A 27,561-nucleotide genomic window follows, 5' to 3' on the forward strand; every position below is an offset into this window, starting at 1 on the left:
TAAAATCGCCTGAATGAAAATAATTTTATGGATATCAAAACAAAAAATTATTTTACCGGACTTTTGGTTTTTAGCAATGTTTTAACATGATAGAATTAATAAAATTTTCATAATTGAGAAAAACTCCAGCATTTAAAAGTTGAAAATCGCCCCTATAACCAAAATCCAGTTTTTCTTCTTGGACTGGGGGGTTGACTTTTTATCCTTTTGGAATTTGATTTTTAAACTATTTTTATTGGATTCAAATAGGGGGTATTTGCTTATTTTTGAATAATATCTTAAGTAAATGAAGCATTTACTTAAATGATATTTGGCATAAATAAGTGCCAAAACACAAGGCGGTATGCAGTGCAATAAGGCGATTGCCGCCTAGGCCCCAGGCAAACCGCCTGGACGCCTAGGTGACGCCTTGACAACTATACTTTGGGCCTAGTGTCTTACTTGTTTTCATTTGGTGTGGATCCGGGGTTCTGAAACCCTACTCGGATCGCTTATGGGCCCACAAGAATGATAGTTTAAATTAAGAGTTCGGGTGGCAAATCCGTAATATCCGAAGCCAACAAGTCCTTAAAAGTAAGCAAATGGGGTGGTTTTGGAATTAAACCTTTAAAAGAATGGACTATTCTGGAAATTAAAGGAGAGTGGGTGTGTACAGTACTAATCTTCAGACGCGGTGTTTTGTGAGATTAATAGTAATAGGCACTTTACTTGTAAATCCCAGAAATCTGCCTTCTTCAACCTTAGACTTCTTGATAGAAGTTTGAAACTAGTGGCAACGAAAAATCCTCAAATCGTTCTAGCACCTTAACATGGACTCCAAATCGCAAAAGGAAAACAGGGGCAATTTTTTATTCTCCAACTCTATCAAACCCGGGGTGATAGATTACTCATGATCTAAAGGATTGAAGCAGTCAATGGCGGTAGAACCCAGGTCTGAATCTGGTTTTGATTCACACAGTAAAGGAAGCACCTAGAACCAAGATCCTAGGGTTTGAGTCACTTGGAGACCAACTTCCTTTAATCTAAATTCTAAATCAGCCGACCAACAGAACCCTATCGAAGGAGATCGAACCACCTTTGCTGGCTGCAAGTGTCGCCTGGAATAGAAACAGGGGATAACAAGAATAGAAAACAAGGAAGAAAGAAAGGAAATAAGAAATGAGAGAGTGAAGAGAAAGAGAAGATGATCAGGGGGTGAGAGGTCATCGTAGCTTATTGCTACTATGGTTTCAAACCTAGAAACAACCATTTATTCAATTGTCAAACTCTCAAATCTGTCTTTCTCCATGGAATTACATGGTTAATATAAAGGGAGAAAAAAAGACAATTAAGGAAACTAATTGAATTGGAAACTGCACAAATAGAAATAAAATCCTACTCAAATAAAACTTGACTCCCAAACTAACGTGAACTGTTCCAACTCTAAAAAGGAAAGAAATAAATCAAATTTGAAGGTAACCCTAATTAACCTAATGCCCAACTACATCATCATCTTTCTTAAAGCTTCTTTAACTTTAGCCACTCCAATCTTTCGTATATATCTATGCCGTGTGATCTCTTGGTGAATAATGCACTCTTTTGGGCTAATCCTACTCAACCCTTTTCCATATAGTAGCTTGCAAAAATATTCACCCATCTCTTCATAATGTCTTCTTCCCCTACTAGGACTCTACCATCATCATTGTCTCATTTTAGTTATGTTATAGATAGCTTTTCCCCCCATCCTTTGTGTTCAGATTATTATAAAGATTATATTTCTAAGCACTTGCTTTCCTCACAATCTTTCTAGCTTCATTTTTGGTTGCATAATATCTCTTTTTATCTGGAGGGAGCTAGAAGAGCTAGGGGTAGGCCTAAAATGACCATTGAAGAGTTGGTTGGGAAGGACATGCAGAAGCTCGGTCTAGATCCTAATATGACATCAAATAGAATTGTTTGGAAGGCAAAGATCCATATTATTGATTTCTTTTAGGTGGGATGTCCTGGAGGTGTGACTTTTTCTTTCCTTCACTTTTATTTTGCAAATTTGTCCATCACGGATCCATGTAGCCGACCCCATTTAGTTGAGTGAGATAAGGCTCTGTTGTTATTGTTGTTGGTATTGTTGTATTTTCTTCCTCTTTAGTTCTTTGCCAAGTCTTAAAACTATATTTCTTAGACTTAATGGCTGCCTCGACCTCCTCATCCCACCACCAAGTCTCCCTATGGCCCTGAAAATTGGCCTTTGATTCCCCTAGGATCTCTTTAGCGACGTTTTTAATACAGACTGTCATCTCGGTACACATCGTATTGGTGTCTCCCTCACTGTCCTGTCCCACTTTCCTTTTTTTACCACTTTATTAGTAAATGAATCTAGGGCATCTCCTTTAATCTCTACGATCTTACCTTAGGGAAAGGCTTCCCTATCTTACATGTCTGTGAACTAAGACGTAGGTATATCCAAGACCACCAGCTATGTGAGAGGTTAGGCTCTCTCCAGGTATAACCTTATAATCTTTACACAATAATTTTGTTGGACCTTCTAGTTAGGTAGAAATTTATTTGGCCGTTATGCAGTTTGCTTTTGTAAGTAATTAGGTGCTCCTCTCTCCTTTCAAAGAAAGTCTTTACAATGGGTAGATCATATGCTACTATAAAATCTAAAATTGATATCCCCTCCTTGTTCCTCTCCCAAACTCCATATCCTCCATGCACATCTTCATAACCTCGCTGATCTCTCCCAACATGTTTGTTTAGGTCACCTTCTATAATAATCATTTCGTCCATACCAAAGTCTTGCACTAATCCATCAATGTCTTCCCAAAATTGTAATTTACTACCTTCATCCAAACCTACATGGGGTGTGTAGGTGCTAGTTATATTGGCAACCTCTTTCTCCAACACCATCTTGATGGATATAATCCTATCTCCTACTCTTTTAATATCCACTACATCATTCTTTAAATCTCTGTCTACTACTATACCCACTCCTCTATGACTTCAGTCTCTTGAATACAAAAGTTTGAAGTCTTCTAAAGCCTTATATTTTTTGATCTTCCATCAAGTCTCTTATACACAAGCAATTATAATTCTCTTCTCATAACATCTATCAACTCCATACAATTTCCTGTTGAGGATCCAATTTTCAGGTTGCAAGTCTAACCCTACGATTGTGGACTACATTCATTACTGCCCTTGTCTAATTATTACCGCATCCAGGCATCGACGTGGCGTGGCGTGGCGTGGCGCGTCGTTTACGGGGGATACCCTAGCAACATGATGGTGGAACGTGATACGAGAAAAACAAGAAGGTGATAAAAAAACAGGAAAAAGAAGAAGGTGATAAAAAGAACAATAAGTAATAAAAAAAAGAACAATAGGATCCATGTGAATGGTGAATTTCTGATTATAATAAGATATTAAGATGTTGATCGCCTACTCGATACACCAATATAAAAGAATATGTAAAATAGGTATATGCGGTAAGATATAGGCACCTGGGACATGAAACAGTCATTCACAAATTAGAGCACATGACAAAAACCGTTGGTCTAAAAAGGTGCCACACAACACACATACACACTCAAAAGCACGAGCACCCTGGAGAGGCTTTAGTCAAAATAAAAAAAAAGTCTGTTTAAATCAAAACAAATGGATCTGGCAAAGGCAAGTGATGGAAGTATGGCGCAAAGTAAGAAAACGACTCCACGCACATAATGCAAATGTAGGTATGATTTCAGGTCATTCACCTAAGCAAACAACCCCAATAATTATGCAGACTCATTACCACACTTCATTTTCAGCTTCAGACTTAAAACTCCAAAAGAAAATATTCAGATCTGAGAAAGTATGCTGAAAAGAGAGAAAACTGGTAACTCCTGATTTAGACTTAGATCAGCCCAAGGATTAAAGTATCGGTATTGGTCGCCGTATCTGTTAGCTAAATTTAAGTATCGGAGGCTATCATATCATATTGGAGATACGCTAAAGATGCACACATAAATGGACATGATACACATTTTTATACACTTTTACGTTAAAAAAATAAAAGTTAAAATAAATTGTTCAATACCAGAGTCAACCCAACTCTTGGGCAAACTCAATTTAAGGTGGAATAAGAGTTTGAGTATTACCTCGTGTAGTGCGTGGTGTGCAATGATGCAATAATAAATAAAAAAGCACCTTTATGTCTTCCAAGTAGAATACCAATCAATGTGGAAGACTTGTGTTGTGTTAAAAGCTCTTGAGTTCTTCTTTGAATAGAGTGCACGAAGATCGAATTCAAGTAATGATCACCTTTTCTCACTTTTGACTTTTTGATAATAATACTCAAGAGAGAGAATTAATTGTTTTTTAATGAGCCTCAGGCCCTCAAGTGGGGTATTTATATGGGTGATTAATGGTCTTAATTTGGGTAAGAAAATGTTTAAGATTGGGTCAAAATTGTGTTTTAACGGACACTTTTTACCTCTACCTTACCGGATCATATATCCGTTGGAGGAATTTAGCCATTGGAATTAAAAAACTAGCCGTTGGGAAAGCACATAGGCCATCAGGTAAGTATCTGGCTAGCCGGAGACCTTACCAGGAGGCATCTGATAGGGTTCTGGCACAGTCCGTTGGTTACTGGTTGACTTCTGTTAGCCAAAAAGCCTGACAAGTTCTGTGCAAGCAAAACTGATCTGGTAGTTACTGGTTCCTACTGATTGTTACCCGTAGGCCTCTGAATTTTGGCCTAACTGATTGTCTTTACTAAAACAATTGTATTTTCTTTGTTCGGATTCAGATTGACCTGATTCAAGTTGTGTTGGTTTCACAACTCAAGACTCTATACTTTTACAGAACAAAGTGTCTTTAGATTCAGTCATTACAAAGGGCTAAAATGCCCTTAAGTTAGATCTTTCTCAACAATGGGTGTAGCTCAGGCTGCTCAGCATGGCCGACACACTTTGGGTCTTAAGGCATGGTCAATGGGTATCTCCTAGAGTCATACTAAGTTAATGAAAATGCATGTATGCACATGTAATGCAGTGTAGTGCGTGCGTTGTGTGTGCTTATTACACAAGACTATACTATAGGTCTTCAACTCGACTTCTTGTAGACAGTCTTTAGCATCTTCACATTGTCTTGTATGTTTGATATCTTCAAGTCCTTGTTGCTTGGGATTGTGATACGCTTGATATCTTCAAGTCCTTGTTGCTTGGGATTGTGATACGATCTTCAAGTCTTGACACTTCTGAGGTCTTGAGGTCTAGTATCTTGAGGGCTTGATACACGTCATGTTGAGAACTTGCCTTTACATATAACTTGATAAATACTCATTAGTATATCCATTTGTTTCTGATCATCAAAACCAACGGAGGAGTCGATACTCCAGAGGTGAGTGGGTATTCCCAACATCTATTACCATTAAAAAGTTGTAAAAAAGGTGCCATTTATTTTTCTTTACTGCATACGAGGAAAGTGTGATCTTTGGTTATCTTAAGCTTACATGATCATGGACATTCATAATCTGTTGGAAGAATTTCAGCATCAGTTGTTAAGCAAACTATCTTGTTTTTTGGTTCAGTGGTCTGAAAGGAGGAGGATTGATACTGCGGGATTGTTATCCTCTTTTTTAAGAGCAAACCTACAAGCTTATGACCCGGTCTTCTCTATGACTTTGAGATACCTGATAAGGTCCTTCATCAACTCTAGTTTCCCAGATTTCTGAAAGTTTTTATTTTGCTAACAATTTATGTACTTTTTGTTTGATAAAATCTTAGTTTGTTTCTTTGAATATTGTGCAGCATACATAAAGGATTTTGCTTTCGTCAGGGTATATCATCACCTATTTCAGATCTTACTGAGAGGTTGCTCCTTGAGGAACATGACCCCCCAGCAACATCGCAGGAGAGCCTGTATGAGGCACCTCCATTTGATGAGGTATATACTTAATAAAATAACCAATTTTTTTTGAGCCTTAAGATTTATGTCAAGTTCGTGATTGCAAATTTAGGTTGATATACAAGCCCTTGCACATGCTGTGGAGCTTACAAGACAAGGTGCAGTTGATAGCTTGCGCTTTGCGAAAGGCGATTTGTACCAGGCATTTCAGGTTATATTTCAATTTTTTGTCCACCATACTCAATAGCTTCCCCAATCCCCAGAAAGTTTTGGGAAGTTTCCATGTTTTTCATCGAGTTATGGGTTACATAAGGCCATAAGGGTTCAAGTTTAATTGTGGCTCGTATGTTGTGATTCATCATTTTTCAATGTTACTGTTTTTAATGAGGTTTGAAGTAACTCTATGTTTTGCTAGTGATGCGGCTGGAAGTCCACCCCCCCCCCCCCCCGGCCCTTTAAAGCAGGTAGGTAGTCCATTTTGGTGTTGGGTCTATCTGAGGCTTGTTAAGGCTTATTGAAGTTTCTAATAAGCATTAGATTATTTTCAGGGAACGAAATAGAAAATAGGAGGAGTTTCATTAGGAATTCAAAGATCTCAGCATTAATATCTCTGCTTGTATATTTGTGTGTGTGTGTGTGTGTGGGGGGGGGGGCGGGGCTTTGGGAGCAGCAAAGGTTTGAATTTGAATTTTTATCTAGATGACAAGGTTTCAAGGACTGTCCAATTCCATTCAGTTTAGACGTTATGGATCAGGGTTTCCATATCAAATTCAATTGTACCCAAGATTGACCCACAATTGATTGTCTATTCTTGTCAGTGGATCAGGTAATACAATCCCAACCTGGTCGGGATCGGTTGTGACTGCTGCAGTCACCAATCCTGATCCTTGCAACTTTGCTTGAATTGGGAATCACCACAAGGGGAGTTTGGAAGTTGTCGGACAGAAAAGAGCTTTGAGAAGTTTGTACAAATCTTGTCTTGAATTGTTTCCATGTCCAATTCTATCCGTTTTACCAATACTCCTGTTTGAATTGAACATTTTTGCATGCTGTTAACATAGCTACTTGATCACTGGTAAAGTTAAATCCTGTAATTATGTGATTTTCCATGATTCCATCTTCATCTTATTAATTTAAATAAATTGCAGTCTCTATGGGAATGGTGTTTACAATTTGTAGTGATAAATGTAGTTTATTCTTAACATCTTTTGTTTTTTCTGACAGAATGAGTTGTGCCGAATGAAACTGGATGTTGCAATGCTTGATGAGCTTGTTCACGAGTATTGTGTCTATAGAGGGATTGTGGACAGTGGTCTTGCATCACCATCTGGTGATATTTTTGTCACAATTGCATTTTTTACTATTCAATTAACCTTCTATCTGCAAATTATTGCTTCTTATGGAATTATACTCTTATTTCTCCAGCATCGGATATGCATACCCCAGGTAAATCCCAAAAGATGTATGAACCAGATCCTGTGCTTAGATCCCCACAAGATTGTGTTTCGATCAACATGGATTATCAAACCATTAATCAGTCTGATGCTGAAACATTCATTATTAGATCTGAAATGAGTGGTTCTCAAGAAGTGAATGCTGGAACTATGAGGATGGATGGTACTGACGTTGAGTTGCGATACACAGATGAGGCAATAGGTAATCATGAAGACTGCAGCACTAGTGGGGCACATCAGTCCAAAGTGAACAGAAGGTTTCAAAGGAGTAGAAGTTATGCAACTGGAGAAAGGAGCAGGTGCAAGCGTTGGAGAGGAAGAGTTGAAGAGCTTGAAACTCTCTCTGATGATCCTTCTACAGTAAGTGACCAGATGCTTTTCACATTTGCTCGGTCTGCCAGCACAAGTGGATTGGAGGAACAATAGGTGTCTGACTTTCAAATTTATGTCTATAATTTTCTCATTTTTTTGTCAACAATTTTTTCATTCTGTAGGTTTCCATGAATCATTCTGCGCTTGAGCTTTGCAACAAGAGAAAGGATCATAAATATGAGATTTTGCTGGACATAAAAGAATTAGCTACTAAAGGAATGGCTGCTGAGGTTGTGGAAGAAGTAAAAGCATTTGACCCTAATTTTTTTGTGCAAAATCCTATCCTTTTATTCCAACTTAAGCAGGTAATCTTAGTTGTTATATGGAAGACTTGAGAAAAAAAAAAAAAAAAAGAAAAAAGAAAAAATTGGAATTATCTATTTACCGACTAGAATTGATAGAGAGACAGTAGAAATTCTCACACTAAACTATGTGTTTGGAACAGGTTGAATTTCTTAAACTGGTCAAGAGCGGTGATCAATCTAATGCTCTTCGGGTTGCCTGCTCTTATTTGGGTCCTTTGGCAGCAAGTGATCCAACTTTGCTGAAGCCTTTGAAGGAGACTTTAGTGGCTTTGCTTAAACCTAATGAAGATGCTCTAGCAAAAGGCGGACCCTTGTCTGTTCTTGCAACGTCACTTCAAGTACAAACTTACTCATTGATAATGCATGTGTTAACTATTTAGTTGTAGTTTTCTATTTGATTGTTTCCCATTTATCCAGATTAGCCTTTTAATCTTAAATGCAATTATGTTATGCCCATAGGTTGAGGGAACCATGCCTTTCTTGTTGGAATGTTGATTTATAATATGTATGCATGCTTTCAGAAACATTTAGGATGTCTGGCCCATTGAACATCATATGTACCTAATAACATTGCATGGTCACTGTTTTCAGTAACTTTTATGTTACCCACTCATGGATGGACTGGCTTGACTCAGTCTGCAGAGCCAGGCTGAGAAGAACCAGGTTCGAGGCTGGATTTTGGTCCAATAGGGATATTTATTGAATTTTATAGGACAGTCATATGACTAGCTATGATGTATGGTGTGAAATATTGGGCAATTACGAAGCATCATGTAGATAAACTCAGTGTAGCAAAGATGAGGATGTTGAGATGAGGATGTTGGAAGTAGCTTTGATACATGATAAGCTGTCATAAAGTCGTTTGAGGTGGCATGCCCATGTTCAAAGAGGCCTTTGGATGCTCTAGTACGGAGGAGTGATTTGATCTAAATTGAAGGAACTAAAGAGCGAAGGGAAGACCTAAAATGACACTAGAAGAAGTGGCGAGAGAAGACATGCATAGCTTAGGCCTTGTATCAAGTATGACCACGAATAGAGCTGATTGGAGGGTAAGGATCCATGTAACCAACCCCATTTAGTGGGGATAAGGCTGAGTTGTTATTGTTGTTGTAGGGATATTTAATGAATTTTCCTTTATATTTGGGGTTGTTCCTATAATTTAAATTTATATTTTATTAGATTAAGATGTTGATAGTAGCAGTTTCGAACTCTATTCAGATTATGATCAGGAGTAGTTGAGTCTATTTATATACTTGTAAGTTGTAACTCAACGATAGAATTAGAGTTGAATGAATGGAAGCATTTTTTTTTTCATGGTTGCTGGTTGTTCTCGTCAGTGACCACCATAGTTGTCACAGTGCCAAGGTGAACTAATGCGTTCAAGGTGGAACAAATTCAAGGTGTCTAGGCACCCAAGGCGCCAGTCCAGGCTGAGCCACCTTATGAGAGGGAGACAGGGGCTTTGCAATGGTGCCCTGGCAAGGTCGAGAGCCATCAATGGTCTCGTGGGGACCCTGAGGAGCAGGGCAGAGGCACAAGAAGCAACATTGAGGAAAGGTCAGCAGGGCCTTCAGATGCTGACATAGGCGAGTGGAATGTAGTGTCCAATTTGGTGCAGGGAGCAGAGAGGCCTTCCAAGTTGGTGCAGGGTGCAGAGGGGCCTTCCAAGTTGGTGCAAGGTGCAGAGGGGCCTTCTAAGGCTAGCAGTGACTCAGAGTGGATGATTGGAGTATCCTTGTCAAATAAGCAATCTGCTATGACAGGAGTAGCAGAGGGGAGATTACAGTCGTGCATGGTGAAGTGGATGATTGCACTTGAGCAAGTCGGATCAACAGTTGCAGCGGACGGCGACTGGGGAGCGCAATGAGGGAGCCGTCGGTAGGGGTAGTTGAAGGTGACGTTGGGCGAAGGAAGTGACCAACAGTAGTTGAGCAGTGAGTACCAACGCCGAGTAGAGAAGATGAGAGTTACGGGTTAGAAAGTGTAGGGTTGGTTGGGTTGGGATGAGGTTTGGGTGGGTTTGAATGGGTAAAAGGATGGGCCAGGTTATAAAGGTTACCTGGGTAGAGAGGGTGATCTGAATGATATTTGGAAAATTTATTTAACAGTTGGACCAGAAGGAACTGGTTCAAAGGTATAAAGGGTGGTTCAGAGCTGGTTGGGATAAGAGTGGTTGAGAGTTGGAGAAATAGGGTTAGGGATCGAAGTCAGGGTACTCGCAAAAGGGGCAGCAGCGGCAGGGAGAGGAAGCAGAGGAGGAAGCATGTATTTGGGGGTAGCAATCGAAGGATCCAAGGGTGACGATTGTCCAACCTGACAATCTAGAGGGAGAGAGTACACTCGAGGAAGTACCTGGGAAGTAGCAGTGGCGTGCAAGTAGGTAAGAGAAAAACCAGTTTCATCATCAGGGTCTGACATCTCAAGGATCGAGAATGGATTTGGATTAGCGGTTAATGATGCCGATGGAAGACCGGAGGCCCGAGGGTTCGATGCCTCTTTCGGATGAGGAGAAAAAGCTGATTCCGTCGTTTGGGCTTTCCGATGTCCTTTTTTTCCCCTTTTTTTGGTGATTTGTTCCTTGAAGATGGCATCCTGGGAGAGATCGCCGGTAGGAGCTTGATTAGAGTTGGGAGCTTGATCTCTGATGGGGGCTGTTAAGTTTTAGGCATAAGGGGTATTTTGGTCCTATCGATTTTTATTGTGTATTAGGGCTTACTAGCATAGGTTACAAGGGTAGTTTTGTAACTGTTTTATTTCTGAAATTATATATATATATATATTAGAGATCTAACCTACGGTAGACTATTCTGGTATGATCGCAGGTTTGTTCCCCTCTTTTGGGAGTGATCTGTGATCTCACCTCTCACCTCTCTTCTCTCTTCAGTCTTCTTTCTTTCCTTGGTTTGGTCGCAGGATTCTGGAATTGTAACATGGTATCAGAGCCTCTGTGATCAAACCTAGGGTTTATACATTCCTATCTGCTGACTTTCTTCTTCCGCTGAACCTCTATGGTTTGCAGCCGCTTATTGCTACGTTTACTATGGCTTAAATCACATGGAGTGATTGTACTTGGATCGTGATATGGTACTACTGCCCTAATCGATTTTTTTAGCAGGGTTTTGGTTTAATCGATTTTTAGCAGGGTTTTTTTTTATACCCATCGATTTTTGACCCATGGCTCTGGTAACTGTTTCGGTGATGACTATGGTGGGAGCAGGTATGGATAATATTGCTTTGTGTAATAGAAACCCCCATTCTATGGTACTATATAGATCTGCATATAGGTGATTGTTTGTTTGCCTCTACATCCGGTTATTAGATTTGCAATCCTTTCTTTTCTACTTTTTTGGTTCATTATGGTTGAGACCAAAACTACCACGGCTATTACATCTTCTTCGGACAATGTGAATGTCCAGATTACCTCTATCAGGCTCATAGGGAGTTCGAACTACCTCCTTTGGGCTCAATCTATGAAGGTTTATCTCATGGCTAGAGACACACTTCAATATACTACCTCTGATTCTCCTCAGTTGTCTGATAAGGGATATAATGATTGGATAAAGGACAATGCATTAATTTTGATCTGGTTGTGGAATAATATGGAACCAGATGTCGCTGCCAACATCATGTTCCACACTACTGCAGAAGGGGTGTGGGATGATTTGAAGGAAACCTACTCCCAGGAGAAGAACATGACTTGTATCAATATCTATCAGAAGCTGTTCCAATTTCGCCAATCTGACAAGTCTCTATCAGAATACTACAGTGCTTTCAGGGGAATGGTTGAAGAACTCATTGTCTTCCAACCTTTGACTATAGATATTGAAAAGCTCAAAACTCAGCGTAATGAATTCTTTGTTTCCAAGTTCTTAGCTGGCTTGAATAATGAGCTGAAGGCAGTGAAGGGTCACTTACTTGCTGGCGACACCGTCCCTACATTGAACGATACGTACTCACATCTTCAGCGCATCACATCTTCTACCAAACCTGATCAGTCCACCAAAGACAATTCAGCCTTTCTTGCTAACTGTGGATGTGGTCGAGGTCATGGGGGACGCCGTTCGTCCAGTGGACGGGGTTCTAGTGGACAGCAATCTGATCATTCTTCTTGCTAGTGCTCTTACTGTGGGAAGCCCAACCATATTGTAGAGACTTTTTAGGCAAAGCATGGCAAGCCAGAGTGAGGAACCCAATTAGCCAATCATGCAATGTCAGATGATGGTACTGATTTGGTGTCTCCCAATGATACTAAACCAAAGACTTCTTCAGGAGACTTCTACTTGTCTACGTGATGATATCAATCAATTACTAAGGCGGTTGCAAACTCTTGAGGCATCCTCTAATACATCTAATGGTGTGTTTACATCCACTGCTACCTTGGCACAAACAGGTATATCAACCCTTCTTACCACTACTTCTACCCCCTGGATTATTGATTCAGGGGCTGCTCATATGATTGGTAAGTCACCCTAGTTTAAGTCTTTTTCCCCTAGTACCAAATCTACATCTGTTCTTGCAAATAGTGCTTCAACCCTTATTTTAGGTCATGGTACTATCTCACCTACAACCTCACTTAACTTGTCCTTTGTGTTACATGTTCCCCAATTTCCATTAAGTCTTCTCTCAGTAAGTCAATTAACAAAGTCCTTAATTGCTTTGTAACTTTCTTCTCTTCTTACTGCATTTTTAGGATCTTCACACGAGGAAAATGATTGGTGGAGGGCGTGAAAAAGATGGTTTATATTATCTCTACTGTGGTACTCCTACTACTTCCGTTGTTGCTATAGCCGTTGGGGATGTGACTCCTTTCCAATGGCACTGTCGTTTAGGTCATTTGTCCTTGTCTAGGCTGTAAATTTTATTTCCTAGTTTTAAGTCTATATCAAAGTTAGAGTGTGAAGCGTGTGAGTTAGGAAAGCATCACCGTGTGTCTTTCCTATCTCGCTCTGTGCTTTGAAGTCCGTCTTTATTTTCCTTGGTTCATTTAGATGCTTGGGGTTCTTGTCGAGTCAGCAATAGGTTTGGGTTTCGATATTTTGTGACTTTTGTTGATGACCACTCTCGTCTTACATGGCTGTACTTGTTAAAGGATCTATCTGAATTTTTATCTGTGTTTCAGACTTTATATAATGAATTAAAAACTCAATTTGGCATTTTAATTAAGGTCTTTCGTTCTGACAATGCTTTAGAATATGTCCAAAATGAGATTTCTTATTTTTATGCCGCTCGTGAGATGATACACCAGACTAGCTGTTCTTATACCCCTCAGCAAAATGGGGTGGCTGAGTGGAAAAATTGGCATCTCCTTGAGGTAGCACGGGCAATTATGTTACATATGCATGTTTCAAAATCTTTTTGGAGTGATGGCGTTTTAACTGCCTGTCCTTTAATTAATCGCATGCCATCTTCAGTGCTTTCCGATCAATCTCCTTTTTCTATTGTTTTTCCTAACTTGCCCAGTTTTTCGGTTCCTCGTGTTTTTGGATGTGTTTGTTTTGTTGACAACTTGCATGCTCTGTCTGATAAGTTATCTCCCAGGTCCACTAAATGCATCTTTTTGGGTTCCTCTCGTACTCAGAAAGGGTACAGGTGCTATGACCCAGTCACTCGCTGCAATTTTGTTAGTGCTGATGTGTCCTTTTTTTAAGGCACACATTTTTTCCTTCTCAGGCATCCCAACCTGGGACTGAGTGGACTTCTCGAGCTCCACCTCCTATCCCTACACATTTCTTTCCCTGATACCCCTAGTGCCAGCGTCCCACTTCCTTTATAGGTTTATCAACTTTGGAAGCAGCCCGGAAAGCCTAGTGGTGATACTATTACTCCATCCGATTCGCTACCTCCATTGCTGCCCTCGTCTGGTGAAGCTCCAATCCCTCCTGTCCCGGATGACTTACCAATTGCTCATCGTAAAGCTACACACACTTGCACTAAAAAATCTTTGGCTGTGTATCCCTTTGATAAATTTGTTTCCTTGTCTCATCTTCCATTAGCTATCCATGATCTTGCATTATCTCTTTTTACTCATACCATTCCCAAATCTCATGTTGATGCCTTGAGTATCCCTGGATGGAAAATTGCCATGGATGTAGAAATTAATGCTCTCTTGCACCGTGCCACCTGGAGTCTGGTAGGTTTACCTCCTGGTAAGGACTTGGTGAAGTGTCGCTGGGTTTATACTATTAAGGGCCCGTTTGATAACGTTTTTGCTGTTTCTGTTTCAAGAAACGACAGAAACAGAAATTTCCGTTTCTGGGAACAGAAACATAATTTTGGGTGTTTGATAAACCTTGTTTCCGTTTGATTGGATGATTACAGTGTTGTATTTACGTTCCGGTGGATAACGATCGGCGGCCATTTGCTTGAAGAAATAGATGCTCCGGCGTGACAGCCGACTATTTCCTTGAACAAGACAGGCTTCAGAAGCTGATGCTTCTTGGCAGCAAATACACCCCATCCCGTAATCTGGAAGAAGAGGAGAAGCTACTCCCCCTTGTCACAGCCGAAGACGATGATGGAATTGGTATTGGAAGTGGTACCTCTTGTTGCTGAGGCTAAGGAAGAGGAAGAGGGAGGACTAGCTGGGTAGAACGATAGAGGGGATAGGACCCATGAGCGGACAACCACACATCTATACATTGGGGATGAAAAACGTGGCCGCAGAAGGGAATCACCTTAACCATTTCTTTTTCTTCGAATTCGTTTAGGCAAATTGGGCAATCGATGGGCTCCTTGACGTTACCGTCATAAGCGAACAAAGGAAGTGATTGGATGATTGAGGGGTCGATCCCAGAAGAGGAAACTCTATCTCTGAGTCTGGTGGTGGCGTCGGCGGCGGGGATCGTTTGGGGGATTATTCTCGGAGAGAGTGAATGTAAAAGGAGAAGAATCCCACGAAGCAGAGCGCGGTGAGGAGTACCACCACTGTTAAAGCCATGGAGGTGGAGGCGGAGGCGGAGCGCTGTATGCCTTTCTCAAAATCTTTGTTCTACTTCTACAAAATCGCAGGGGTAGGTGATGACGTAGAGAGGGAGCTTTGCTTGGTTTGTGTGAGACTGAGCGGAGACGAACACGGTAACAGCAGCGGAGTCGACGAGGAAGATGACAGTGCCTCATCGGTTTTTGCGGGAAGAAACCCAAATCGACGACGGCTGACAAGATGGAGAGGAACTCTGTAGACGGAGCTAGTCGGAGACGGTGGTGATGGTAGTGATGCCAAACTCCGTCTTCAATATCGATTTTTTGTGCCCCATTTTTGTTTTGAGAAACGAGCGAAACAAGTAAAACTTGTTTCGTCATTCATGTTTCTTGAAGCATAAATTGTTATAAATTTTAATTTATGTTTCAAGAAACAAGTGGAACAGAACACTTTTACTAAACGGTATTTATGCCGTTTCTTTGTTTCTGAGAACAAGAAAACACAGAAACACGTTTCTGGTTACGTTATCAAACGGGCCCTAAGTATCATTCTGATGGCTTTGTTGAGCGGCTGAAGGCCCGTCTGGTTGCCAAGGGGTGTATTCGATTATTTTGAGACATTCTCTTCTGTTGCTAGGCGGAACTCTGTTCGCCTTCTTATTTCTCTTGCTGTTAATTATGATTGGCTGTTGTTTCAGTTGGTGATGGAGAACCTTAGGGAAGAAAGGGGAAATCAGAGTACAAAGGGGGGGGGGAAGGGGAATCACACTTGCACAAACTCAACATCTTCATTCAATAATCAAAATCACTCATCTTTATCCATCGGTTACACTCAATATATAGGAAAGTGAAGACATAGAATTAGAAGCTTAACTGAAATGGAAACTGGCCTAAACTAGGAAACAACTAAAAAGGAAACTAATGTAAGGAAATAAATCCTAACTCCTACATTCAAATTTGGAAAATGAAAGGCATGAAATAAAATACTAAATAGCTACTAATTTTATTTTCAACCCTTGTTGGACCAAAACCCTGGGCTGGACCGGTTCTTCTTGGCTCTTGGCTTCCAAAGCTGGTCATGCTGGTCCAACCAGGTAAGGACAGTCATATCTGCATCAGTTGGACATCAAGAATGCTTTTTTATATGGTGATCTGCAGGAAGAAGTGTATATGGAGCAACCTCATGGGTATGTTGCTCAGGGGGAGAATAGAGGTCGAGTGTGTCGTTTACACAAGGCTATCTATGGACTTAAACAATCCCCTCGAGCATGGCTTGACAAATTTAGTACAACTGTGGTAACTTGTGGGTTTTCCCAATGTTATTCTGATCACTCTGTCTTTGTTCATCATAGAGGTAATAAATTGATTGTCGTAATTGTTTATGTGAATGATATTATCCTCATTGGTAATGATGAGGTAGGAATTTCTAAAGTTAAGAAGTACTTGTGACAACACTTTCAGACCAAAGACTTAGGCCAACTTCACTATTTTCTCGGCATTGAAGTGGTCAGATGCAGGAAGGGGATCAATTTATCTCAAAGCAAGTATGTGTTAGATCTTTTATCGGATATTGGTATGCTTGCATCCAGACCTGTGGATATCCCTATGGACCCTTCACTAGAAATTTGGTGTTAGTGATGGTGAACCTCTCCAGGATGTGCATCAATATCGAAGTTTAATTGACAAGTTGATATATCTCACGGTCACACGACCTAACATTTCTTATGCTGTGGGAGTCCTTAGTCAGTTCATGCAGTCTCCTCAGAAAGCACATTGGGATGCAGCTATTCGTGTTCTTCGGTATCTAAAGGGTGCTCCTGGTAAATGGTTGATCTATCGCCCTAATCAGCATATAGATCTGATTGGCTACTCTGACGCTGATTGGGCTGGCTCTCTAGTGATCGTAGGTCCACTACAGGTTATTGTACTTTTGTTGGAGGCAATTTGGTTATATGGCGAAGTAAGAAGCAGACTACCATTGCCCTGTCTAGTGCTGAAGCAGAATACAGAGCTATGGTTCACACCATTGCCGAGTTGATGTGGTTACGGTCGTTACTTTTGGAGTTGGGGTTTCTAGTAACTAAACCTATGAAGATGTACTATGACAACCAAGCAGCTGTGTACATTACCAGTAACCCGGTCTTCCATGAGAGGACCAAACACATTGAAGTGGACTGCCACTTTGTTCGTGATGCTGTTCTGAAGAAGTTAGCAGACAGACATGTTTACCGACTCCTTTTGTTTCTTCCTCAGATCAGTTGGCAGATAGACATGTTTACGAAGTCTATTTGCTCTTAGTTTTCGCAATGGTTGTACTAAGCTGAGCATGGGTGATGTATATGCTCTAGCTTGAGGAGGTGTGTTAAGTTTTAGGCGTAAGGGGTATTTTGGTCCTATCGGTTTCTATTGTGTATTAGGGCTGACTACCACAGGTTATAGGGGTAGTTTTGTAACTGTCTTATTTATGGAATCATATATATATATCAGAGATCTAACCTGCGGTAGACTATTCTGGTCTGATCGCAGGTTAGTTCCCCTCTTTTGGGAGTGTTCTGTGATCTCGCCTCTCACCGCTCTTCTCTCTTCAGTCGTCATTCTTTCTTTCTTTCCTTGGTTTGGTCGCAGGATTCTGGAATCGTAACAGGGGCTTGATCTGTTGTTGGGGATTTCTCACATAACAAAGTCTTATGCCCAAAACATTTGTAGAACAAACAAGATGGGGGCAACCAACCGTACTTAACTTTTTGGATGAAGGAATGGCCTTCACCATCCATGATTGTAGCCGAGTATGGGAGGACATGATCCACTTGCACTTCAATACATATTCTCGCAAAAGAAAGTCTGTCCATGGTTGTAGTACATTTATTTGAATATAGGGGCTTTCTGATGAGGGATCCGACGAGGCTGAAACCCTTTACGCACCAGAAATGGAGGGGGAGGTTGGGGAAGACAACCCAAAGAGGGATGGAGGAGGGCTCGGTTTTATTGAACGAAGTGTAGCGTCCCATTGCCTTAGAAAAATGGGCTTCTTCCCTACATACCAAGGTCCTCCATCGATGACAGTAGCTTTATCGGAGTCAGCATCAAAGTTGAAGATGAAGGTCCCATTATCAAGCATATACGTGGACAAGGAGCAAGTAGGTTTCTATTGATTCAAAAGGGAGGATTTGACGATGGAGAATGGAGGTCTGCTGCCCAGAAATGAGCGTACAACACAGTTCTTCCATTTCAGAATCTCTGAATCTATAAGGCCAGGTGGACAAAGGCCAATGGGGGGAGAGTTATGGATAGCCGGAGGGTGGAAGAAGAGGGTATGACTAGCAGTAGGAGGAATGGAGGAGGAGGCGATTTTTGGGGGGGGGGGAGGAGGAGGCAACCGTACTCCAGGAATGGAGTGCAGAAGCAGAAGGCTGTTGGGGAAGGGGGGAGGAGGGGGAGGGAGTTGGGTAGGGGCGAGGCAAGTGGCAGTTCAGAAGGGGATGGAGGTTGCCGTTGGGGGGAGAGGAGGTGCTGGCGGCTTCGGCTGCCGGAGGGGAAAGGGGCATTGGATGGTCACGGCATAGGCGCTCAGGGGGATGGCTTGCTGTTTTTGAATAAATAAATTCATTACCATGCAGAAGAATAATATACAAAGGGAGGGGGGGACAAATCACAAAGGCACAAGCCCACAAAAGGAAGGACCTACAAAGGGCGAAGGACAAGCCCAATAAGAGCAAAATGATACATCAAAGGGGAGAGGGTATAATCATAGTAGAAGGGAGACCCCATGACACAACATTGAGCTTGTTCCTTGGGGTGTCGTGGACCATGAGATGACGGAGTCAGCCAAGTTTGGAGCTAACATCAAAGTAGATGGCTTTCCAAATCCTATTAAAGGATCTAGAGTTGGAAGTTCATCTTCGGAGATTACGCTCCATCCATATATAGTTAATCGTAGCATAGAAGGCGAGTTTTCCAACAGTATCACAAATAGTGGGACCTCTAAAGGTCACGTCAACCCAAATCCATTCTTTGCTTAAAGGAAGGACCTTCTAGAAGTAGGCTAGAAGGAACTAAGGACTTTTTTTCAGACACAGGAGGAAAAAGGACGAGAAAAAAGATGGTCAGCATCTTCAATGCCATTCCAACAGAGACAGAAAGAATGGGGAACATGAATGTGCCGTTGAATGAGAAAGCTCTGTGTAGGGAGGCAGTTAGAAAGAGCTCGCCAGGTAGTAAAATTGTGGCGAGGGATGTGGCCTTTAAACCAGATGATATTGTGCCAAGGGGAAAAAAGGTCCTTAGTACGAATGAAGTCCCTAAAGAGAATAGTCCCTGGGGGGATGGGGTCCATATTAGCCGGCTTTCATAGAAAATTCTATTTGTTCTTATAGGTTAAGATTTAATATTATATTTATGATACTTATATAAACATATAATTAATAGATAATATTATATATATATATGATACTATAGACTGTAGTAGTTAGTATACATAGAAAGACGGAAAATTCATCAAGATATTTTCTCTCAATATCACTAACAAGATTCAAGAATAAGATTAGTTGATGGAATGGTAGGGATAATAAGTTTGGGAGCAACTGGTGGCGAGAGAGGGGATCACTTGTTCCTTGAACATTTCTTTCAAGAATTTCATAGGAGAGGGAGAAAGTCAAAGGAAGCGAGAAGAGGGGTGAGAAGAGAACTTTTCTTTTGGGGGGGGGGGAGGGAAGGGGAATTTCATATTTACACAAACCCTTCTAAAACTGAATTTCATTCATTCTATTGTAGAAGGGGTAGATAAATATTTATAAAATTTCAAATAACAAAAGTAGAAACTACCAAGTGAAAAAAATTAGGAAGTTCTGGACTCTGCTGTCTAAAAAGTCTAAAAATAGAAACAAAACTAGCTTTTAATTACTTGGCCTCCAAGACAACATTAAAGAGATTTGAAAGAGGGTCACGACTAATTGCTTTATTAAAAACTAATTTTCATGCAATTCCTTAAGGCTATACTTTTGGGTTTTATAATTCAGCCCATTGCAAATAAAATACTAAAAAATATATTCCAAACCTGAATACCATCAATGGCCTAATTTTAATCCATATCTGAGAACTGAGGAAGCCTGGGATCATGTTTTTCTGGGTCAGATATATAGAGAGTGGATATATCTATGTTCAATACTTCAATCCGCAACAACTCTTTTGTATAGTTCTCTGCAGGTTGGTTCCTGGCCTTGTACTGTATTAGGAAGTCTACTGTTCCTTTTTTCTGAAGATGTCTCTCCTCTTATAATAAATCTTTCTGAAGAAACTAAAAAATAAATTATGTTTACCATTTTAATCCTATACTCCATATCAATATCGCATCTCTTAATAGGTAGTTCGGTATCATCATCATCATCATCATCGTCATTCTTCTTCTTGTCAACTCAAATTGAAAACCATCGTGAACTCATGTAGGCTGCAATGGGTCGGAGGCTTGGCATTGAAGAACCACAGCTAATGAAGATAATAAGAGCAACACTTCATACTCATAATGAGTGGTTCAGACTCCAAATGTGTAAAGACCGCTTTGAAGGACTTCTAAGGATTGATTCATTAAAGGAAATCAATACTCCTTTACTTACCGATCCAACCTCAAAGACAAATGCGGATACTTGCCTCAATGGGGCTTCCCAAGTAACTGTCTCCTCAAGCGGCAGGATGCCTGAAGATTGTGGAAGCCCAATTCATGTGTCCTGTAGAGATGTCATCTGTGATGAAAATGCAATACTCAAAGTGATGGTAAGTTAAGCCCATGCTTTCTCCTGATTCATTAATTTTTTTTTTTTGTCAATTATATATTGTGGCACATTAGTGATACTTCTTTTTTGGGTTAAATGTCGATGTTCAATGTGCTGGATAAAAGTTTTCTTTTTTTATTTTATCATTTTGAGTAGTTTGAACTTTGATTGTTCTCGATATATTATGATCCCAAGACATTTGGGTGGAGATGTTCATGGGCTTCTCTGGTGACATTTTGGTTTGAGTAGCTGGCTCAGTTTTAGCATTTCTGATATGATCAAGACTACATTCTTAAATAGAACTCTATGAATTCTACATGAGCAAGAGTAGTTGTGTTCATAATGCATGACCAATTCTACATTGTGCATTTATTACAATTTGAATGTGATGCCATGAACAAATTTTAATTCTTTCCTTTGGTCTCCTTAGACAGACTTCAAGTCCATAAATCTTTTTTTTTGGATGAATATATATATATATATATATTAACCTAAGAGAAGAAAAATATACAAGGGAAGAAGAGGGGGGGGGGGGGAAGGCCTAAAGCCAGCCAAGGGAGAAGCCCAAACAAAAAGGGGGATAAAACCCTAATGGATACAACCCCTCAAGGGGGGGGGGAGAATGAAAGCTGGGAGGTTCTAGGAATCAATAATATGCCTGTTTTTGGGGGAGACTGGGACAGTGCGGAGAGGCAGGGTTGCAATCTTGGAGGAGACCTCGAATGAGATGGCTTTCCAAATCCCGTCGAATGTGCGAGAGTTGGACGTCCATATACGGAGGTTTCTCTCTATCCAAAGGTGATTGATGGTGCACGGAAGGCGAGCTTGCCTATAACATCACAAATGGTGGGGCCATGGAATGTCATATCAATCCAAATCCATTATCTTTTGAGAGGGAGGACTCTTCTGATAGAGGGCCAATAGCGAGAAAACACTTTTTTTTTTCAGATGGAGGAGAAAAAGCAGAAGAACAGATGATCAATATCTTTTGTTCCTCTCCAACAGAGACAACAAGAGGGGGGTACATTGATGTGACGCCATATGAGAAAATACTACATAGGAAGGCAGTTGGAGAGAGCCCGCTAGGCTGTGAAGCTGCGTCGGGGGATGTGGCCTTTGAACCAGAGGACTTTGTTCCAAAGGACGGTATGGGCCTTAGTCCTAACGAAGTTCTAAGCGGAGGAGAAACTGAACAACTTGGTGTGAGAAGGGTCCAGAGAATGGAATCCTCCCTATCTCTGTGCCTAGTGGGGAAGGCAGGGATAGAGGACCAGATGTTGTTCAGAGAGGGAAGGGGGGGGGGAGCCCACCCCTCATTAAGGAGGATGGAGGAGACAGAAGCTAACCTGTCCAACCTGGAGGAGTAAATAGTTCTAGGACTAAGCAGATGGAGCAGGATCCCGGAGGGATGTTGGGGATGCTGGGGATCTAGCTAGAGGGAGGTGGAGGCTCCATTCCCAATGGAATAGGAAATGGCCTCCAACGCCAGCGATCTGAGGCGGAGAATGGCACGCCAGACCCAGGAAGAGTCATGGCCCGGGTTAGTAGTCCAAATGGAGTTGGACTTCAAGAGGTAGGAGTAGACCTAGGAGACCCAAATGCTGTTTTGCTTGGAGACAATTCTCCAGAGAAGCTTGAGGATGCCCGCCTCATTCATGTCTTTGATTCTCCTAAGGCCGAGGCCTCCTTCGGATTTAGGAAGGCAGACAGTGCTCCATCTGCATGGACGAAGGAACTTGGATATATCAGATCATTTCCAAAGAAAAGAACTGATGAGAGACTCAATGGCTTTGATAGTGGGGGGGGGGACAAATATCCCAGACCAATAGAGGTACATAGATTGAGCACAGATTTGGAGAGCTCAAGGCGACAAGGATCTGATACATCTCCATAAATCTTCTTTGTTATTGCAATCCAAATAATTGTGTTAAGATGCTGGCATTAGCTGCTAAGAGGATATAGAAATTCCAAAGAGACCTTTTGACACTGCCAGGGGGGAGGGAGGGTTTGTAAGCTTGTGCAAAGTTACTATCACAATCATGACAACTTTGTATTTCAAAGATGGCTTTGGGAGGAGAATCAGATTTTGGAAGGCAAAACTGATGTGGAGTTGGGAAACTTCAAGGTAAGACTAGTAGTGGGGGATGACTTAGTACTCTATTCTAATATCCCAAAAATAAATTTTATACAGCATAGTTGGAGGGTTGCCTAAGCGCTTAGGCGACAAAGCGTTGGAGGGTTGCCTAAGCGCTTAGGCAACAAGGCTCTTGCCTTAAGATGAATAATCGTTATTTTTTATTTCCTTTTTCTCTAACATTATTTAGTATGCTACATATGCCTTATATCATAAAAAATCAACATTATGCCACATCAAGTCATAAAAAATCAACATTAAGTCACATTAAATCATAAAAAAATCAACATTTAGAGGAATGCTCTTGTTCTATAATATGTTTGATTGGTCAAATGATTTTATTTTTACATGAGACTTTTAGCATTGGGGATAGGATAAAACCAACTTTGCAACAAGTCTAAGATTACTTAAATCTGAGTTGTAATGACAAACTTATGTTCTGGTCAAATTTATTTTAAAGTGCACATGCATCACAAATAAACTGATCCATAGTACAATGTCTAACTAACGCCAAACATAATCTAGATAAAGTGCCCAATGGGGGGTGGCGCAGACGACGATGCCAAAGCTCAGAGTGCCAAATCAGATGAAGAGTATATAGCCCGTGAGGGACCAATGTCCAAGTAATAAAGACCATCGCTCATCCTACCATTTCCAATCGTTGCCCTCGTCACCAAGTCCTGAAACACAGTGCATAGTAAAGAAATTGACCTTAATAGTTCAAATCTGTAGTAATACTATTAATAGACAATAAGTTAATTGAAAACTGAGAAACATGTAACATAGAGGAAAATGACAATGAAGGAGAGCACTAATTGAAACCCGATCCAGCAATAGGCGAAAGGGAACTTGATGCAGCACTGAAGACATATACAAGAAGGAAGAAAAGAGGAGTCGGCCAGGGCAGGGACAGCTAGGCCACACAATTTGCTTTGATGGGATTTTGTTAGTTTCTATTTTATTAGCTTCTATTTTCAGTAGTCAATAGTTTCTAATTCCTAGTTTCTAGTTCCAGTTCTGGTAACTAGAAGACTTGCTATTTTATTAGTTTCCAAGTTCAGTTTTTAGTAACCATGTTAGTTTCTAAATTGTAATCATCCCATCAAAGTTATAAATAAAGAGGAGGGCTCACATAGCCTCCAACGATTTTTATAAACAAAAAAGGCAATGCTGCTGTGTTTCTCCTCTGTGAGGTTACTTTGTGTTTGATCAAAGTGTGGGTGCGTGATCCAACAACTCCTTGCGGTGTGAAGCCCACGAGGATCTACTTCTTCTTCAAGTGTTTCCTTCTCTTCAAGTTTATCTACAAGGGTTCTACTGTTGGTGTGTAAACCAGGTATTTATTTGTTTATTTTCTTCCTCTCTCAATTCTGCTCAGAGAAAGAGGGATCTGTTAGCACCATATCCTGGTTCAGTCCAGGTCAACCCAGCCGACAGATTGGGCTGATATTCTAGCTGGAGAATCCCCTCACCTAGGGAGGAACTCAATCCATCCCTGAGAGCTTTCTGAGATCTGGTTATTGAGATATAAGATTTCTCCATAAATTTGTCTTTTAGTGGCCTGTACTGTTCAGAATTGAGATCGGTAGATCTGATTTAGTTTCTATTGTTTTCCTTGGTCTATGTTTCATGTTACTAAGTTGAATTGAACCTATTTGAGGCTTTGTAAGCCCCTGTTATCAGTTATAGAGATCTGACCAGCAACACTTCAGTGTTGGGATCGATAGTTCAACTGTTCCAGATCTGATTTCTGTTCTGTCTGATTTATTTCTGCTATTTTCCTACCTTTGTTTGTGGCTGTTCTTTGAAAGTATCCTCCTGTTTTGGGACTAGGTTGGTTTGTCAATTCTAGTTCTACATTAGAACTATCAGCAACATGAACTTTGGTATTACCTGAAGAGGGACAATAGGTAGAAAAAAAGGTGTGCAAAACAGTCATATGATTAGTAGCCCTAGAGTTAATTATCCAAGACTGGGGTGGATGCACTATGATCACAAAATATAGTACCTGACTAGGCTGAGTGGGAGGCAGTGATTATTGGTAGAGAGGAGGTAGTAGCAGCAGCAATGGAGGATCCCATATAAGTCAGCATATGACAAAGCATGGCCATTTCATCAGTAGAGAAAGAGGATCCTGTAATAATGGAGCCATTAGAATCAACTGTAGTCTCAGATTGATTTGCCTACGTGTTCTTCCCACAACCTTGATTACGCCCACGAGAGTTGGCGGGATGTCCATGAAGTTTCCAACAAGTCTCCCTGGTGTGACTCTCCTTGCCACAATAGTCACATTTGGCAACCTGTTTATCAAGAGAGGATGATGTAGCAGTTCGGGAACCTATACCAGTAGCAAAAACTAAGAAATTGATCCTGAGAAATTGGTTGTAGCATCTCAGATCGACATTGTTCCTTAGCTTGAATTATGGAATAGGCCTCCTCAAGGGTGGGTGAAGGATCACTATTCAGCACATTAGCCTTAATCTGATCATATTCCACATTAATACTTGCCAGAAAATCATAAACGTGAAGCTCCTCCTCACGCTTCTTAAACCTAACAACATTAGTCTCACAAACAGGTTGATAGGTTTCATAATAATCAATCTATTCCACATACCATGTAGATCAGAGTAATATTGAGCCACAGAAAGCTCCTTTTGAGTAGCTCGATGGACTTTTTTTCTCAGTTTAAAACACTGGGCACGTTTACCCACATGGGAATAAGTAGCTTTAGCAGCCTTCTAGATCTTAGTAGCAGGATCAAGTAATAGATATGTCCGAGAAATATAAGGAGACATAAAATTGATAAGGTAGGACATTACCATCCAATTAGCAGCGTCCCATTTGTCCTAACCAGAACCAGCAGAAGTAGAGCGTATTGAATCACCTGTGAGAAATCCGGCATAACCATGACCAGCAATTGACAGGTAGTAAGACCCAGACCAGATCAGATAATTGCTCCCATACAACTTAATGGCGCTAGTAGGGAAGAGAGGGTAGTCTTTGAGGAATGACCCCCTCCTTCCTAAGTAATTAATATCCTAGAATCTTCAGAGCCATGGGTGTAGATTCAACAATCGATCATAAGAAGAACCACCAATCTAGGTCTAAACAAGCATAGGGATTTGGATTAATTACAAAGCCGCAGGGAAAACCAACATTCCAGATCTAAACAATCATATGGATTTGACACGAGCAAAACCAAGAGCCCTTGGTGGGGGAACACTCACAACCAAGGGAGAGAGCCTGACACAGGCAAAATCGCCCTTTAAACCATGGGGCGAAAGTAGAGAGAGGAATGGTGGTGGGATAGGCTAGGTTTAGGTTTTGATTTAGGGTTTGGGTAGAATAGGGTTTAGTGCATGGAGGTTTAGGATGGGAATGAAAGGTTTATTGTAAAAAGGGAGGGAGAAAAAGGGTGGCGCAGGTTTAGGGGAAGAAGAAGAAGATGATGGAGTGGATTTAGGTTTGGGGTTTGGTGATCAGACCTACTTTGATACCACGAAGATTGGAGAATTAGGACTTGTGCATTAATGAGCACAGTCCTCTATTTAAAATAAAACCCAAAAAGGGCTTAAGGGTCTATTTGGATATAACCCTTAAAACCCATTATGCAATAATCCATTATTCAACACAAATCTATAGCAACAAACCAGCAACCTTCTCTTCTTCGATCAGCAAATTGATAGTAAGAATAAGCGACGATGTAGCACATCAGTAAATCAACGAAAAGCCAACACAACCACAACCAGGGTTTAAAGTATCAGTCCGTGTCGGCCCTTATCGATACGATACGGACCAATACGATACATGGAATTTTTAAAACCCTTTTGTATTGATACGAATCTTGCGATACATACCAATTTGCACCGATACGATATGATACACACCGATACGTACTGATACTCTATTGAAAATTCAAAATCGAAGTGAAATGTACGTTTCGGTATGTATCGATACATATCGGTATAATGGGGGGGCCGGTGGGCCCCAGGAGACCCAACCCAGGTGGTTGTGGGTCCACTCGAATAAAATAGCACAAGTATCAATTGGATCACTTATTGAGCCCAACCATTCAATAAATAATGCAATTCTAATAACCAGTGGCAATCTTGTAATAAACTAGAATTCTCAATGAGCTATTAGCAAATAAAGAAGCAATAGGATATGAAAGGGATTATTAATTATTGGCTAGGGACAAATTAGGAACAACATTCAACTTGATGGCAGGGTGTAAATAGGAGGTTAAAGTAGGGGGCAACAATAAGAGAGTAAGAAAAAAAAAGGGACTTTTAACACAAAGGACAAAAACCTAGAAGACTTTTGAATCCCTACTTTTAGAAGAAGGGTAACGTACAAAGGGGAGGGGGTATTCTTGGAATGGAATATAAACTCAATGGCAAGTTGTAATAAAGTGGGGAATGGAAGGGGCATTAATATGGGATATTAGAATAAAGTTAAAACCCAATCACCACTTTATGAGGTTGTCTTCAACCTAGCCTCAAGCGAAAATGCAGAAAACATTTTGGGGTTCAGGCGCAATTCTTCCTCACCATTGATCTGTTCTCTATGAAGTTCCAGGCGATGGAAGGTGCTCCAAAGCCCTGTCGTACGCGAACCCTAATGGGTTCCAGTGTTCAGCACTCCAGGAGATATTATCGACTGAAACCAGACCTGGGCGGTACCTTCAGTTAGCCTGAGTTGCAGGTTTATCTCCCCCAACAGAGATCTTCTTTGGGTCTGAAATTTTA

At 40.9% G+C, this 27,561-nt stretch overlaps 1 protein-coding gene across 4 annotated transcripts in view; it reads left to right on the forward strand.

Annotated features, from left to right (window-relative positions):
* LOC122074114 overlaps positions 1-27,561 on the forward strand; it is a 50,898-nt gene that overhangs the window by 16,153 nt on the left and 7,184 nt on the right. For 3 of the 4 annotated variants that reach the window (XR_006138964.1, XM_042638956.1, XM_042638958.1), the window contains exons 4-11: positions 5,549-5,658; positions 5,769-5,904; positions 5,978-6,076; positions 7,090-7,195; positions 7,291-7,679; positions 7,814-7,996; positions 8,137-8,334; positions 20,357-20,680. Coding sequence is in view for 3 of the 4 variants with exons in the window: in XM_042638956.1 (XP_042494890.1) it covers positions 5,549-5,658; positions 5,769-5,904; positions 5,978-6,076; positions 7,090-7,195; positions 7,291-7,679; positions 7,814-7,996; positions 8,137-8,334; positions 20,357-20,680 (1,545 nt within the window). In the remaining variant the exon portion in view is untranslated. The remainder of the gene's footprint in view (positions 1-5,548; positions 5,659-5,768; positions 5,905-5,977; positions 6,077-7,089; positions 7,196-7,290; positions 7,680-7,813; positions 7,997-8,136; positions 8,335-20,356; positions 20,681-27,561) is intronic. The other variant, XM_042638957.1, reaches the window with a different exon arrangement.

The sequence above is a fragment of the Macadamia integrifolia genome, chromosome 3, assembly GCF_013358625.1.
Source record: "Macadamia integrifolia cultivar HAES 741 chromosome 3, SCU_Mint_v3, whole genome shotgun sequence".
Lineage (NCBI taxonomy): Eukaryota > Viridiplantae > Streptophyta > Magnoliopsida > Proteales > Proteaceae > Macadamia > Macadamia integrifolia.